The sequence below is a fragment of the Pyrus communis genome, chromosome 1, assembly GCF_963583255.1.
Source record: "Pyrus communis chromosome 1, drPyrComm1.1, whole genome shotgun sequence".
Taxonomy (NCBI): Eukaryota; Viridiplantae; Streptophyta; class Magnoliopsida; order Rosales; family Rosaceae; genus Pyrus; species Pyrus communis.
In genome coordinates, this window is record NC_084803.1 from 3,250,026 (window position 1) to 3,262,987 (window position 12,962).

The following is a 12,962-nucleotide window of genomic DNA, read 5'->3' on the forward strand; positions in this document are numbered from 1 at the left end:
CTCAATCAAGTCAAGCAAAGCAAAGTTGTAGTCCGCTGTCATGTTCTGTGGGGGCTAACTTCAACAAACCCCACAGAAATAAAGTAATTTGTATTATTAGTCTATGGATGCCAACTTCAACGAACCCCGCAGAAATAAAGTAATTTGTATTATTAATCTGTGCATGTCAATTCCATCTTATTAATATCTTCATTTGTAAATGAGAAGTTTTTAATTCAAATTTTTTAGATGATGTATTCGATACTAATTTATTTCTTCATCATATAGTGTAAATATCTCGTTCTATATAAAAATAAAGTAAAGCAAGGCTTATATGATTCCAAGTGGATCAACTCAAGTCAAGTGAGTGGTAGTGTGGTGTCATATTTTGTAGAGGCCGACTACAACTCACTCGACAAAACTAAAGTTTATATGATGATTCCAAGTCGATCAAGTTGCAAGTAAAGTAAATTGATTGGTAATGTGGTGTCATATATTGTAGAGGCTAACTGCAACTCACTCGACAGAAATAAAGTGATTAGTGTAAAAAGGAGAAAAAATCAAGCCATCGTTGACCCTACCATTTATAAAAGACAAGCATTCAATTCTTATGTGGTAATTTGCAATCGAACTCTAGCTCTGTTTTTTCTTTTTACCTTGATCATGGTAGTCTCTTTTTATGTAAATTTTCATCTGGAGCATTAGAGAAACTCCACTTGTTATAGGAAGGTAAGGATAAGGGCAATGAAATTGGCTTTACTATTAGCTTTGAATAGTAATTGTCTTTGCAAATCCACTCGTTTGGAAAGAGGAAAAGTAAATGCAATAGTATTACTATTCAAAAATATATTTTTTATTTTTGTATTAGTCTTATCATTCATATGTCATTATCGTTATAAATTTTAGATTAGATTTTCAATTACTTTTATCGCGCCACATGTCATTATGTATTAGTAATACCCGCTTAGATTTTTGTTAAGATTCTCGACCATGTAGTGCCACCTGTCATTAATCTTGGCTCCGGGGGTTTTGGATTACGTGAGGGTGGCTCCAAGGGTTCAGCCTGCGAGCAAACAGGAAATTGCCAATCTCTCGGTGATCACGATCACGGAGGAAGCGTTGAAGAAGCTCGGAGAGGACGCCGACTGCTACATTTGTAAGGAGGACTTGGTTGTCGGTGACAAAATGCAGGAATTGCCCTGCAGGCACTTTTCACCCTCCATGCCTAAAGCCATGGCTGGGAATTCGAATTTTTGAACGTTTGTTATATTGCTACTGTATCTCATTGGTTGCATTCAATTCGATTATCGAGTGACTAACCGACTGGGGGTTTTGGGTTGTTTTGATTGTGGCAGGAGGAGCACAATTCGATTCCGATATGTCGGCATGAGCTGCAGACGGATGATCATGCGTACGAGAGTTGGAAGGAGAGGGAGAAGGAGGCCGAGGAAGACAGAAAAGGAGCTGCGAATGCATATTTGAGGTGGTGAATACATGTAAGTTGCTTCAACAGTATGTCAAATTTGCATAAATTCTTATTCAGTCCATCACATTAAGCATATCTGTGAATGTGGCAGTGCTTTGTTATTTCGGTTGTATTATTCATCTTAACTGCTGCAATGGCAGTGCTTTGTTTTATATACATCTTACACACACGCATGCAATAAACAAACAGCGTGCAGTGGAACAGACAGTGTGCAGTGGAACAAACAGTGTGCAGTGGCGTGCTTACTGCCCATGCTGCATTATTCCTTTTGTCCAGAGCAGGAGCATGTTCTCTCAACACTCCCCCTCAAGTTTGGAATGAATGTTAATTATTCCTAACTTGCAAAGCAAAGTCGTAAACTGGTGTAAGCTCAGTGGCTTTGTGAAGATGTCGGCTGGTTGTTTCATGGTTGAGATGTGAGATGTCTCGATCATTCCACTTTGAACCCTTTCTCGTACAAGATGGCAGTCAATTTCTATGTGTTTGGTTCTTTCGTGAAAGACCGGATTCGAAGCGATGTGAAGTGCCGCTTGATTATCACAATATAACTTGACTGGACGTTCATGTTTGATACCCAAGTCTTGTAGAACAGATTTCAACCAAGTGATTTCACAACAAGTTGCTGCCATTGAACGATACTCCGCCTCTGCACTAGAACGTGACACAGTATTTTGTTTCTTGCTTTTCCAGGAGATCAAGGATTCTCCAAGAAATACACAGTATCCGGTGGTAGAACGTCGTGTGTCTCGACATCTGGCCCAATCCGCATCACAAAAAGCATTCAATTGAATTGGACTTCTTGCAGAAAGAAAAATACCTTGCCCTGGTGTGTGCTTAACATATCGTAAGACTCGCTGGGCTGCCTCCAAGTGTGGAGTTCGAGGCTTCTCCATAAATTGACTAAGAATATGGACAGCATACACCAAATCAGGGCGCGTGATTGTCAGGTAGATTAGTCTCCCAACAAGTCGTCGATAAGAGGAAGGATCAGTAACCCATTGTCCTTCGTCCTTTCTGAGTGATAAGTTTTGCTCCATAGGAGAGGTGGCTGGTTTTGCGCCAAGATGACCTGCATCCTCAAGTATTTCAAGGGCATATTTTCGCTGTGAGAGGGTGATCCCCTTGCTAGAGCGAGCAATTTCAATGCCCAAGAAATATCTTAATTGGCCAAGGTCTTTCAACTTGAATTGCTTCATAAGAAAAGACTTGGTATCTTCAATTGCTTGTATGTTATTTCCTGCCAAGATAATATCATCAATATAGACAAGGAGGGCAGTGAATTTACCATCATGGTTTCGGATGAATAATGAATAATCTGCCTTGGATTGTTGATAACCGGCCTTTCTAAGAGCACAAGAGAGTTTGATAAACCATTGACGAGAGGCTTGCTTAAGCCCATACAAAGATTTATGAAGTTTACAAACTCGTGTCTCCCCCTTTCGTCCGAAACCAGGAGGCAAGGACATGTAGACATCTTCTTCAAGATCACCATGGAGGAAAGCGTTATTAACATCAAGCTGGTGGAGGTGCCATTGTTGGACCGAGGCAACAGCAAGGAGTAGACGAACTGTAGTCAATTTTGCAACCGGAGCAAAAGTCTCTCGATAGTCTAAGCCTTCAATTTGGCTATAACCTTTGGCAACCAAGCGTGCTTTATATCTCTCAATGGATCCATCGGATCGAAATTTGATTTTGTAAACCCATTTACATCCAACCGGCTTCTTGCCAGGGGGCAATGGTTGTAGAGACCATGTCCTATTCGCAGCAAGGGCTGCCAGTTCTTCTTCCATAGCGAAACGCCAGTGAGGGTCGCGTATAGCCTGTGAGAATGAGCTGGGTTCTATGGCAGCTGAAATAGAAGTGGTGAAAGCACGATGTCGAGCAGATAAACGATCGTATGTGAGGACATCAGATAAAGGGTAAGGAGTACCTGGTACTTTGGTCAACGCCGAGTGAGATGAAGGGACGGACCGAGAAGGGAGGTTGATGTCGATGTGATATTGTTGAAGATAACCAGGTGCATGAGTGGGTCGTTTAAGACGAGGTGGTGAGGTGGAAAGAAAAGGAGATGAAACCGAAACAGGACTCACCGGCGAAGGAGAGGATGGATCGACGGAATCCTGCTCCAGTAGAATGGACGGATGAATGATGGGATCATCATAGGCAGCATCTTGAGTATGTGGAAACACAAGTGGTGAAACTGCAGCAGAAGATGAAAAAGGGAACACATGTTCATGGAAAATAACATCACGGGAGATAGAGATTTTACCCGTGTGAAGGTCGTAAACTCGATATCCCTTTGTGCCATATGGATACCCAAGAAAAAGACACCGTGTGGCTCTTGCATCAAATTTTGTGGGACGATGGTGGTGGGTGGAAGAAAAACATAAGCAACCAAACACTCGCAAATGTGCATACGCTGGCTGTTTGTGGTGAAGTATTTCATAGGGTGATTTGCCTTGAAGAAGAGGAGTGGGAGTCCGATTTATGAGATAAGTGGCGGTGAGGATTGCATCACCCCAAAATTTCTTAGGAAGATGAGATTGAAAAAGTAAGGCTCTAGCAACATTGAGTAAGTGGCGGTGTTTGCGCTCTGCTACCCCGTTTTGTTGGGGAGTAGAGACACAACTTGTTTGATGGAGAATCCCCTTACCTGAAAAAAAATGGGTCATAGAAAATTCTGGACCGTTATCACTACGAAGAACCTTGACTCGTTTGGAAAATTGTGTTTCAACAAGGTGGATGAAATTGATGAGATAAGATCGTGCATCTGATTTGTGATTCATTAAATAAACCCATGTGCATCTTGAGAAATCATCCACAATAGTTAAGAAATATTGTGCCCCTGTGATAGTGGGAACATGGTAACCTCCCCAAATGTCAACATGAATTAACTCAAAAGGAGCCTTTGTGGTGATAGAACTCAAAGGAAAAGGAGCACGGGTTTGTTTGGCTAATGGACAGATCAAACAATCATCAATGCTACAAAAATTCAAATTTTTAATGCAAGTAGAGAGATGCCGTAAGGTCTTGTTGGAAAGATGGCCAAGGCGTTGATGCCAAAGCTGAGAAGAAGAAGAGGCAACAATTGACGCTGAATTGCACCTGGTTTTCATCACATTATCAAGGTAGTAGAGTCCTTCTTGTTCAGTTCCCGTCCCAATCATCTTCCCCGATCGTTGGCCCTGAAGTAGACACATTTTATCAGTGAAGATGACAAAGCAAGATGAGGTATTAGTGAGTTTGCTGACAGAAATTAAATTCAGTTTAAATGATGGAACACAAAGCACGTTGTGAAGGGTGAGATCATTCGAGAGATGAACTGTGCCAATATGTGTGACATCGGCAAGTGCATGATTGGGTAAGTGCACTTGTCGATTGTATACCAGAACACTTGTGGTCATTAAGCTTGGTGAGCAGACCATGTGGTCTGTGGCGCCTGTATCAAAAATCCAATCCCTTCCCTTATTGAGAGCAGAGGCACAAAAAACTCTACTTGACAAGTTATTCATAGTAGAGGTGGTACCGACATGATTAGGTGTGGAATTGAATTGACTCCTATCAAGGAGTGCAAGCAGATTGTGATATTGCTCGGAAGAGTCAGTTGCCATGTCGGCAGGCAGTGTGCAGTGACTTTTCATGGCTTCACAGAGGACTTGTCGGTCTTCAGGCAGTGGGAGCCTCCTCAACACACGAACAGTGATCAATGACCAAACTTGAAGTCTGGCCCTTTGCTTGCTTCCACCGAACAGGAGGAATTTTGTTTCTTCCTATCTTTCTCCACCAGTTTACGGCGGCAGGAGCTGGGTTGTAGAACTTCACAGGGTGGTTTAGACTACCCACAAGAATTTCATGGGGCTAACGGCAGCGACAAGGAGCGGAGAGCGTCTGGCTATAGAACTTCGTCTCGAGCTCCGTCGAGTGGTATGGACCACTTAAAAATTCATGGCAGCGACGGCTCTGCAAGGAGTAGCACGAACTGCACTTTTTCTTCTCGGCATGGACGAACTTGCTGGGCAGAGAGGTCACGTAAGGCTGCTGTTGCAGATGGCGGTGCTACTCGTTCTGCAACGTCTTGAGTTGCAGCTGCAAATGGAGCATGTGCTGCTGGTTCTGGAACATCTTGAGGTACTAATGTAGATGGAACAGGTAAAGATGAAGGCGGAACAGGTATAGATCCAGGTGGAATATCTAGAGTTGCTGCTCGTTCAACGACTTGAGTTTGTGAGGGCGGTAACGGTGTAGGTATCGGGTTTTATTGATGCTGTAGATGCTGTGCGTGTCGTAGCCCAACTCGCAGTCTGTGATGCTGATAGACATGCACACGAGTTGCAGATGCAGATGCAGATAGAGCAGTGCACTGGTTGCTGCTCACGGTATAGCAGCTGAAGAGTGAAGGCAGAGCAGAGCAAAAGATTGCCTGTGCTCTGATACCATATTAAGTTTGATATTTCGGTTGTATTATTCATCTTAACTGCTGCAATGGCAGTGCTTTGTTTTATATACATCTTACACACACGCATGCAATAAACAAACAGCGTGCAGTGGAACAGACAGTGTGCAGTGGAACAAACAGTGTGCAGTGGCGTGCTTACTGCCCATGCTGCATTATTCCTTCTGTCCAGAGCAGGAGCATGTTCTCTCAACAGGAGAGGACGCCGACTGCTACATTTGTAAGGAGGACTTGGTTGTCGGTGACAAAATGCAGGAATTGCCCTGCAGGCACTTTTCACCCTCCATGCCTAAAGCCATGGCTGGGAATTCGAATTTTTGAACGTTTGTTATATTGCTACTGTATCTCATTGGTTGCATTCAATTCGATTATCGAGTGACTAACCGACTGGGGGTTTTGGGTTGTTTTGATTGTGGCAGGAGGAGCACAATTCGATTCCGATATGTCGGCATGAGCTGCAGACGGATGATCATGCGTACGAGAGTTGGAAGGAGAGGGAGAAGGAGGCCGAGGAAGACAGAAAAGGAGCTGCGAATGCATATTTGAGGTGGTGAATACATGTAAGTTGCTTCAACAGTATGTCAAATTTGCATAAATTCTTATTCAGTCCATCACATTAAGCATATCTGTGAATGTGGTTTCTTTTTCTGTAATGGCATTTTCATACTATAATATAATCTTTAGGAAAACTAGCACAATACAAAATACAACATTTGATTGATGCGGCGAAATCATTATAACTTAGTAAAAAGGTTCGAGATGGTTTTGCGGTATTTGTCGATCAACTTGAGTGAATGGTAGTTGTGCTGTCATATTATGTGGAGGCCAACTCCAACTAAAGGCAAGTGGCCTGGTGAAGAGAAATGTTATCCTTACACCATGATATGATTTCATACAATGTCAACTCTAATCTAATAAATTTATCGTTTGCCTAAACCCAAACAAAACGACAGAAATAAAGTAATGGATCCTGACCCAACAAAGATGATTCTCATTGACTAACAAAATGACCATCCTGTCCCTGCACCACGTCACCGTCAGAAAGCAATTGAAGTAAAGTGCATAGTAGTGTGTTGTCATATTCTTTAGAGTAATTATGAGTAAAAAGTAATAAAAAAGAATCATGCTACGTTTATCCACCTTTTTTGGGGGATGAAAAGATTCATAAGGGTAAGCCTCTTTTTAGCTACAAATCTGACCCTACCACATAAGCATTTCATTGACCCTACCATTTAGAGCAACTACACCCCAAAAAAATTGTTTGAGCTATTAGGCTATCTGGTCCCTCAAGCTCCCCAAAACCACTCCGGCCCTACCCAGCAGACCACACGGGCTATAATAGCCAAACCCACTGACTAAGGTGATCTAAAATCACCTTGACGTCATCTTGACGAGCCATGATTTTAATTTTTTTCTGTTAGGCGCGTGGCTTTCAAGTGTGGAAGGAGAGTGAGCCGATCAAAAACAGGCAGCAGAGCCACTTGCAGGTGCACTTAGAGCCCATCCCAACGGCTAGAACATATGTCCAAACTCCATAAACAAACATACCAAGACCTTCCACCGTAACCGGAAAAAATGAGTCTGATACTGATATATTAAACTCTACAGGAATTACTCTTACAGTATACCGAAAAATATGAGTGTAATACCAATATATTAATGAACTCTAAGTTCAATAGACATTAAACAAACAAAAAAATTGACCTCGTACATATATTTGTCATATTCCATTTTGGTCCAGAATAAGAGGCGTATGATGTAATATGGAAGCATGAAAATTGAAGCAACATAATTTTACAAGTATTTCTTTTCATAGCAAATTTCAAGTCCATCCCTTAAAAGCTTACACAACCGCAACAGAGAAATAGTTACTTGTAAAATGGCTACTGAGTTTCTTGGTAATTTGGCCATGAAATACTTAATACTTTTGACCAGAAACTGCCACTAGAGAAGGCATTGCACAAAATACCGCCAACCTGGGCAGACAGGACAACCAGTTCCCAGAATTCTCAGCCTACCTTAATTCTAAAATGCTAATTCACAAAACCTAATTACTGAAGTCTCTCACTCGCCCTTTTTCCGGGCTTTCATGGTCGTCTTCAATAGTTACTTACTGTACACTTAATGGTAATCTGGCTAACTGCGCGGCAGCCACGTCGAAAGATATGCCAAGTTTCTTTTGAATATGAACCCGAATAAGGACATGAGCATACATCTGCACGCTCAGCTTGTCACTTTTTATCCCTAGGGATTTGGTGTTATGGTAACATGGGATCGCCAGCTGATGCAAGCATCTGTAACTCAGCTTCCTTGGCTGCCCTTTCAGCAGTAAAATCTACTCTAGCTTCACCTGCATATATTAGCTAATAAATAAGCTTTTCATCCACTTAGGTTCATAACAGAATAACATCAGGTAATTCCAGTAAAGTAAAATGATTCCGGAAACGAGAGTTGACATTGGAGTAACATTGCGTACCAAGAGCTTGGCGAAGCCCTTTCACAGCATCAAAGTTCTTGTATGTGTAGCCAACGAAGCTTAAATCTTTGGGAGTCATTTGTAACTGCATGAAATTATAAGGTGATAAGGAATACACATTGTACATTTATACTAAATTATAAATCCCCTAAAAATGTCGCATGAGTTCTCATGAACAGGTTATTGCAGATTTTCGTGGATGCTCTGGAAAATAGACATGAGAACACTATAGATAACAAAAGAGCAAGGACGTGTTGCCTAATAATGCAGAATCCTTCTAAGTTCTGAAAATAATGTTACACAAGATGACATATAAGCAAAAGCCAACTGAGATTGATTTTTCAAGCAAATTCCCCTCTCAGAATATTAGAAACAGAGTCATTGGCATCGAACGGCACTAATGCGGATTTCATGGTGGCTGGCTAGAAACAACAGTTTTGATTTGAAATTACATCATCTCGAGGACGAACATAGATGAAAAGGTCTACGCTATGATGTTTTATTTTTCCTACTGTAGTTCTCTTAGCTCTGGCTAGAAACAACAGTTTTAATTTGACATTACGTCATCTCGAAGACAAACATAGATGAAAAGGTCTACGCTATGATGTTTTATTTTTCCTATGGTAGTTCTCTTAGCTCTGGTGCCTTTTTAACAAGGGAACCCAGTATTGAGAATTGGGCTTTCTCTTCAAAAGAACTGATGATCATAATGCCAATGGATTATGTAAAGTATTACATATCATGTCATATAGAACATGTATTGCATATCATGAGTAAATAGACAACATCACAGTTACAAACCTTTCGTGAAGATCCAGTTCTTGCTGACGCTGGTGGGTCCAACTAAGCACGAATGCAAAAGATGTACGGAAGTCAATATTTGAATACGTTTGCCAGTAATGTAATGACGCTTCTACATGTCATATGAATGAAAGCGTACAGGAGCTAAAAACGTAGAGTTCAGTGGAACTGTTAAATTATTAATTATAGAAGTGATTGTAGAAGTGTTATAAAAAACAATAATGTTGGTGAGTTAGTGCAGAATATGAAAAACAATGATACAAGAAATATAAGGATGATCTTGTAAGATACCTCATCAAACTTCATAAAGTTCTGGGTATCAAGCTCCCCATTCACTTCTGGTTTGAATGCTGCGTCCATTTCATAGAGTTTGTCCCACACAACGTCCTTGAACCAAGGATGAGACTGATACAACATAGTTTTTAGAAACTTAACACAATGAAAATATCCCATCATAGGAACAACTTATTCAAATAGGAGAGCCTTACTTTGATTTGATGTGCCCCGCCAGTACCTAGCCTATGTTCAACATCACACAGCAACCTGCAAATAAGATCCTTAGCCTCAGCTGTCAACCTTGCGTCTTCTGGAAACTTTAAGTGGTTTCTCCAATGAACAATCTGAAATAAATTGACAAATAGAGTGAGTGACTTTGTATGTGAAACTGAAGTGACCTTAGCTCAAACCTACGACTCACCACAGAAACTTTGCACTCAGAGTTACATGAGCATTAAGCATATTACCTTTCTGCATGTAGTTATTGGATCATCTGAATAAAATGGAGGGTAACCAACAAGCATTTCGTACATTATTGCTCCCAATGACCACCTAAATAAATCAAACAATACATATCACAAACACAAAGATGAGAGAAGGCGAGAGAAAACAAAAAAAAAAAAAAATAGCAGTATAAACTTACCAGTCGCATTCCATCCCATATCCTTTCTTCAATAACACTTCAGGTGCAATGTAGTCGGGTGTCCCCACAGTTGAAAATGCCTTTAGAAGAAGGAAAGAAAACAATAGAGTGAGGGGAGAACTTCTAAGGGCTAAGGCTAAAGCTAAAGATGTACTGCAAAAACCAGTCCATAAAGATGATAACATACCAACTTTCTCCTGTTCATCTGCCAATGTTGCAGCTGTTCAGCAGGGCTTTTCCAACTACTCTGATTATCCGCATCAGGAACGCATGTGTCGATGTCCATTGGTTCTGTCATATTTTCATCATCCATAGTTCTATTTTCATGCAGTGCAGGTAAAGTTGTACAGTCAAGAGGCTTACAGAGGCCAAAATCTGAGAGTTTCATGTGACCATTTTTGTCCAGAAGCAGGTTGTCTGGCTTAATGTCTCTGCAAAGGCAGCAAAAATGAAGTGGTGAGACAAGATTGCAACTTAATATATCACCTAACAAATATTCTGGTAACAAAATAAAATATTTAATATCATATTAGTAGATTTCTTCAACCTGTGTATGTAGTTGTGTTTCTGAATAGATTCTATGGCCAGTACGCTCTGTGCAATGTAAAATTTAGCCATACTTTCAGTTAAGGTGTCTTCCCTAATCAGCAGAGTCATCATGTCACCCCCAGGCAGATATTCCATGATTAAGTATAAGTACTCTGCATCTTGGAAGGAGTAGTATAGTTTAACTATGCAATGGCTGGCAACTTCTGCCAGCAAGTTTCTTTCAGCTCTAACATGTTCCACCTACAAGGCAAAATGAAAATACATCAACAGCAATATTTCCATGATGAAAATCTTGGACGAGTTCCAGTGATGGGTTTGGAACAAAGTCGCTTATGTGATCTTACCTGTCCTCTCTTAAGCATTTCAGATTTCTTCAACTTTTTCATGGCGTAGATATTGCCAGATTTTTTCTCCCGACACAATCGGACCTGTAGTTTGAGAGTGAATAATTAGCAACCATAGCTAAAGCATAAAATGAAACTTCTAGCTAACATGAGTCCAGTGACCAATGAAAAGTTTAATACATTCTTTAGAATACTATGTTTAATACTGACCTCACTAAAGGCCCCCCTACCAATGATGGTCAAAGGCTCAAAATCATCAACGCATATCTTGTGCCTTTTAAGTCGCATAAATTCTGTCTCTTTTCGCTCTAAGTCTTTGATCAGGTTGATTTTTACCTCCTTTGGCACATCTGACGAAGCTAATTTCCTTTCCAACACCCAGCGTCTGCAGCAATAAGAAATATAACGTCAGCTCATTGTATCTTTGAACTTAAACATTAAAGCGGTAGCCTTGAAAGATTTCTCTCGAATATCTGAGTCTTGAAATTAAAACATGGAAAAGAAAAGCAAATTTCAGAAAATGAATACCATGTTCGCGGAAAATTGCAGTTTGTGAGAGGAGAAGTTTCTTACTTTCCATTACCTTACTTCTAGAACTTTAGCGTGAAGCTCTATCAAAAGCAAATGTAATAACCCTATCATTAACCTCAAATTTTACGCGGCCTCTTCTCATTTGGGAGATTTCGGGAGAGACGAACTGCCCTTGCTAGATAGATTGGATTGTATCAAACTTATGACTATTATTGATCCAGGCTAAGGGTAGTAGTCTAATAGCTGTACAGCCCAAATCAAACAAAGACAATCTAGATTACCAAATAAACACGATAACAAGTTCCGAACCCACACGGGTCAGATTCCGCAAACCTCAATTCGTTTCCAAACGGAAACACTACCCTATTTGACCCTCATTTCCCCATGATTGTTTGTTTCCATCTTAACAAAATCTGACTTCTTTACTCACCCTGACATTTCCTCAACCCAAAACATTACAGAATATCTTTCAACTAACCAAAACACAATAACACCACACATTTCGTTCTTCCCACATTTTCTCAGCAACCAAACAGCAGAAATCGAAACCAATTCATGAAATGCCAACACCCAATTCAAACACCGAATAGTTTCACGATTCAGAGTTCGGATTACTACCCAAACTACATTATTCAGCAATCCAAACAGAGCCTAAGTAAGAAAATCCAGAAGCAATCAAAGCTACAGATTGCAGATTACCTTTCCTTCCGCTCCTGAATGTTCTTCATCTGAGCTCTGTAGTGGTTCTCTATGAACTGCTTGGCCGCCGCCACCTTCTCCATCGTCAAGCTCGACCCCAGCACCTCCTCTTCCTCCTCCTGCTCCTCCCGATCCTCCATTCTTTCTCTCTCTTCACCCTCACGGTATCTCTCTTTCTCTCTCTCTCTAGAAACACAGAGTAACGGTACTCTCGCTCTCTACAGACTCCCTCCTCTGTGAGAGCTTCGTTTTTATTGCAACGACGAGTAGATGACGAAAAAGAACCCCTCAAAAAATATGCCTCTCCCCTTTTTACACCCCAAAGGCCATCGCACGCCACGTGTACGGGCGCGACTTTTGGCTATGACTCAGGATGACGTGGCGGAGATCGATTGGAAGTTGATGGCGAGCTCACGAGGTTTTGAGGCAGAGGAGGGTAGCTCTTTGATTTCTTTATCAATAATTTCCAGATTGCTGCTGCAGGATGAGCGGCGCATTCACGCGCTAGGGAGTGGGAGTGTGACGCACTCCACCTTGCGGTGAAGTGTAGTTGTCATATTTATTTATTTTTTGTAGTGTAGTTGTCATATTTAACGACACTACAACGCATTTAATCAGAAGGATGACGGGAGAAAATTTTATGTTTTACGTGTAATGATATGGAATATGATTATTTCCTCTCTTTTGTACCTTTCCCTTCCTTTTTCTTCTATTTGAACAGTCAC

At 41.0% G+C, this 12,962-nt stretch overlaps 2 protein-coding genes across 2 annotated transcripts; one reads left to right on the plus strand and one right to left on the minus strand.

The window, feature by feature from the left end:
• The first annotated feature begins 103 nt into the window (after positions 1-103).
• Positions 104-1,469, plus strand: LOC137710664 (E3 ubiquitin-protein ligase AIP2-like). Its single transcript, XM_068449755.1, has 3 exons — positions 104-139; positions 976-1,149; positions 1,335-1,469. The coding sequence occupies exons 1-3, from the start codon at positions 104-106 to the stop codon at positions 1,467-1,469; spliced, it is 345 nt and encodes a 114-aa protein (XP_068305856.1).
• Positions 1,470-7,696: 6,227 nt separating this feature from the next.
• LOC137741135 (uncharacterized) lies at positions 7,697-12,503 on the minus strand. Its single transcript, XM_068480942.1, has 12 exons — positions 12,238-12,503; positions 11,218-11,392; positions 11,008-11,091; positions 10,662-10,903; positions 10,302-10,545; positions 10,115-10,194; positions 9,939-10,023; positions 9,684-9,815; positions 9,487-9,600; positions 9,196-9,237; positions 8,395-8,479; positions 7,697-8,268 (listed from the first exon to the last, which is right to left on the minus strand). Exons 1-12 carry the CDS (start codon positions 12,375-12,377, stop codon positions 8,177-8,179), a joined length of 1,515 nt encoding a protein of 504 aa, XP_068337043.1. The 5' UTR covers positions 12,378-12,503; the 3' UTR covers positions 7,697-8,176.
• Positions 12,504-12,962: the final 459 nt, after the last annotated feature.

Bases quoted from the DNA above. Each gene is read 5' to 3' on its own strand.
- LOC137710664 (XM_068449755.1), top strand. From the start codon at position 104: ATGGATGCCAACTTCAACGAACCCCGCAGAAATAAA. The intron at 140-975 runs GTAATTTGTATT...TCGACCATGTAG, and splicing joins ACGAACCCCGCAGAAATAAA to TGCCACCTGTCATTAATCTT. The intron at 1,150-1,334 runs GTTGTCGGTGAC...TGATTGTGGCAG, and splicing joins ACATTTGTAAGGAGGACTTG to GAGGAGCACAATTCGATTCC.
- LOC137741135 (XM_068480942.1), bottom strand. From the start codon at position 12,377: ATGGAGGATCGGGAGGAGCAGGAGGAGGAAGAGGAGGTGCTGGGGTCG. The intron at 10,904-11,007 runs GTAAGATCACAT...TTTGCCTTGTAG, and splicing joins AAATGCTTAAGAGAGGACAG to GTGGAACATGTTAGAGCTGA. The intron at 9,601-9,683 runs GTAAGGCTCTCC...ATGTTGTATCAG, and splicing joins GCGGGGCACATCAAATCAAA to TCTCATCCTTGGTTCAAGGA.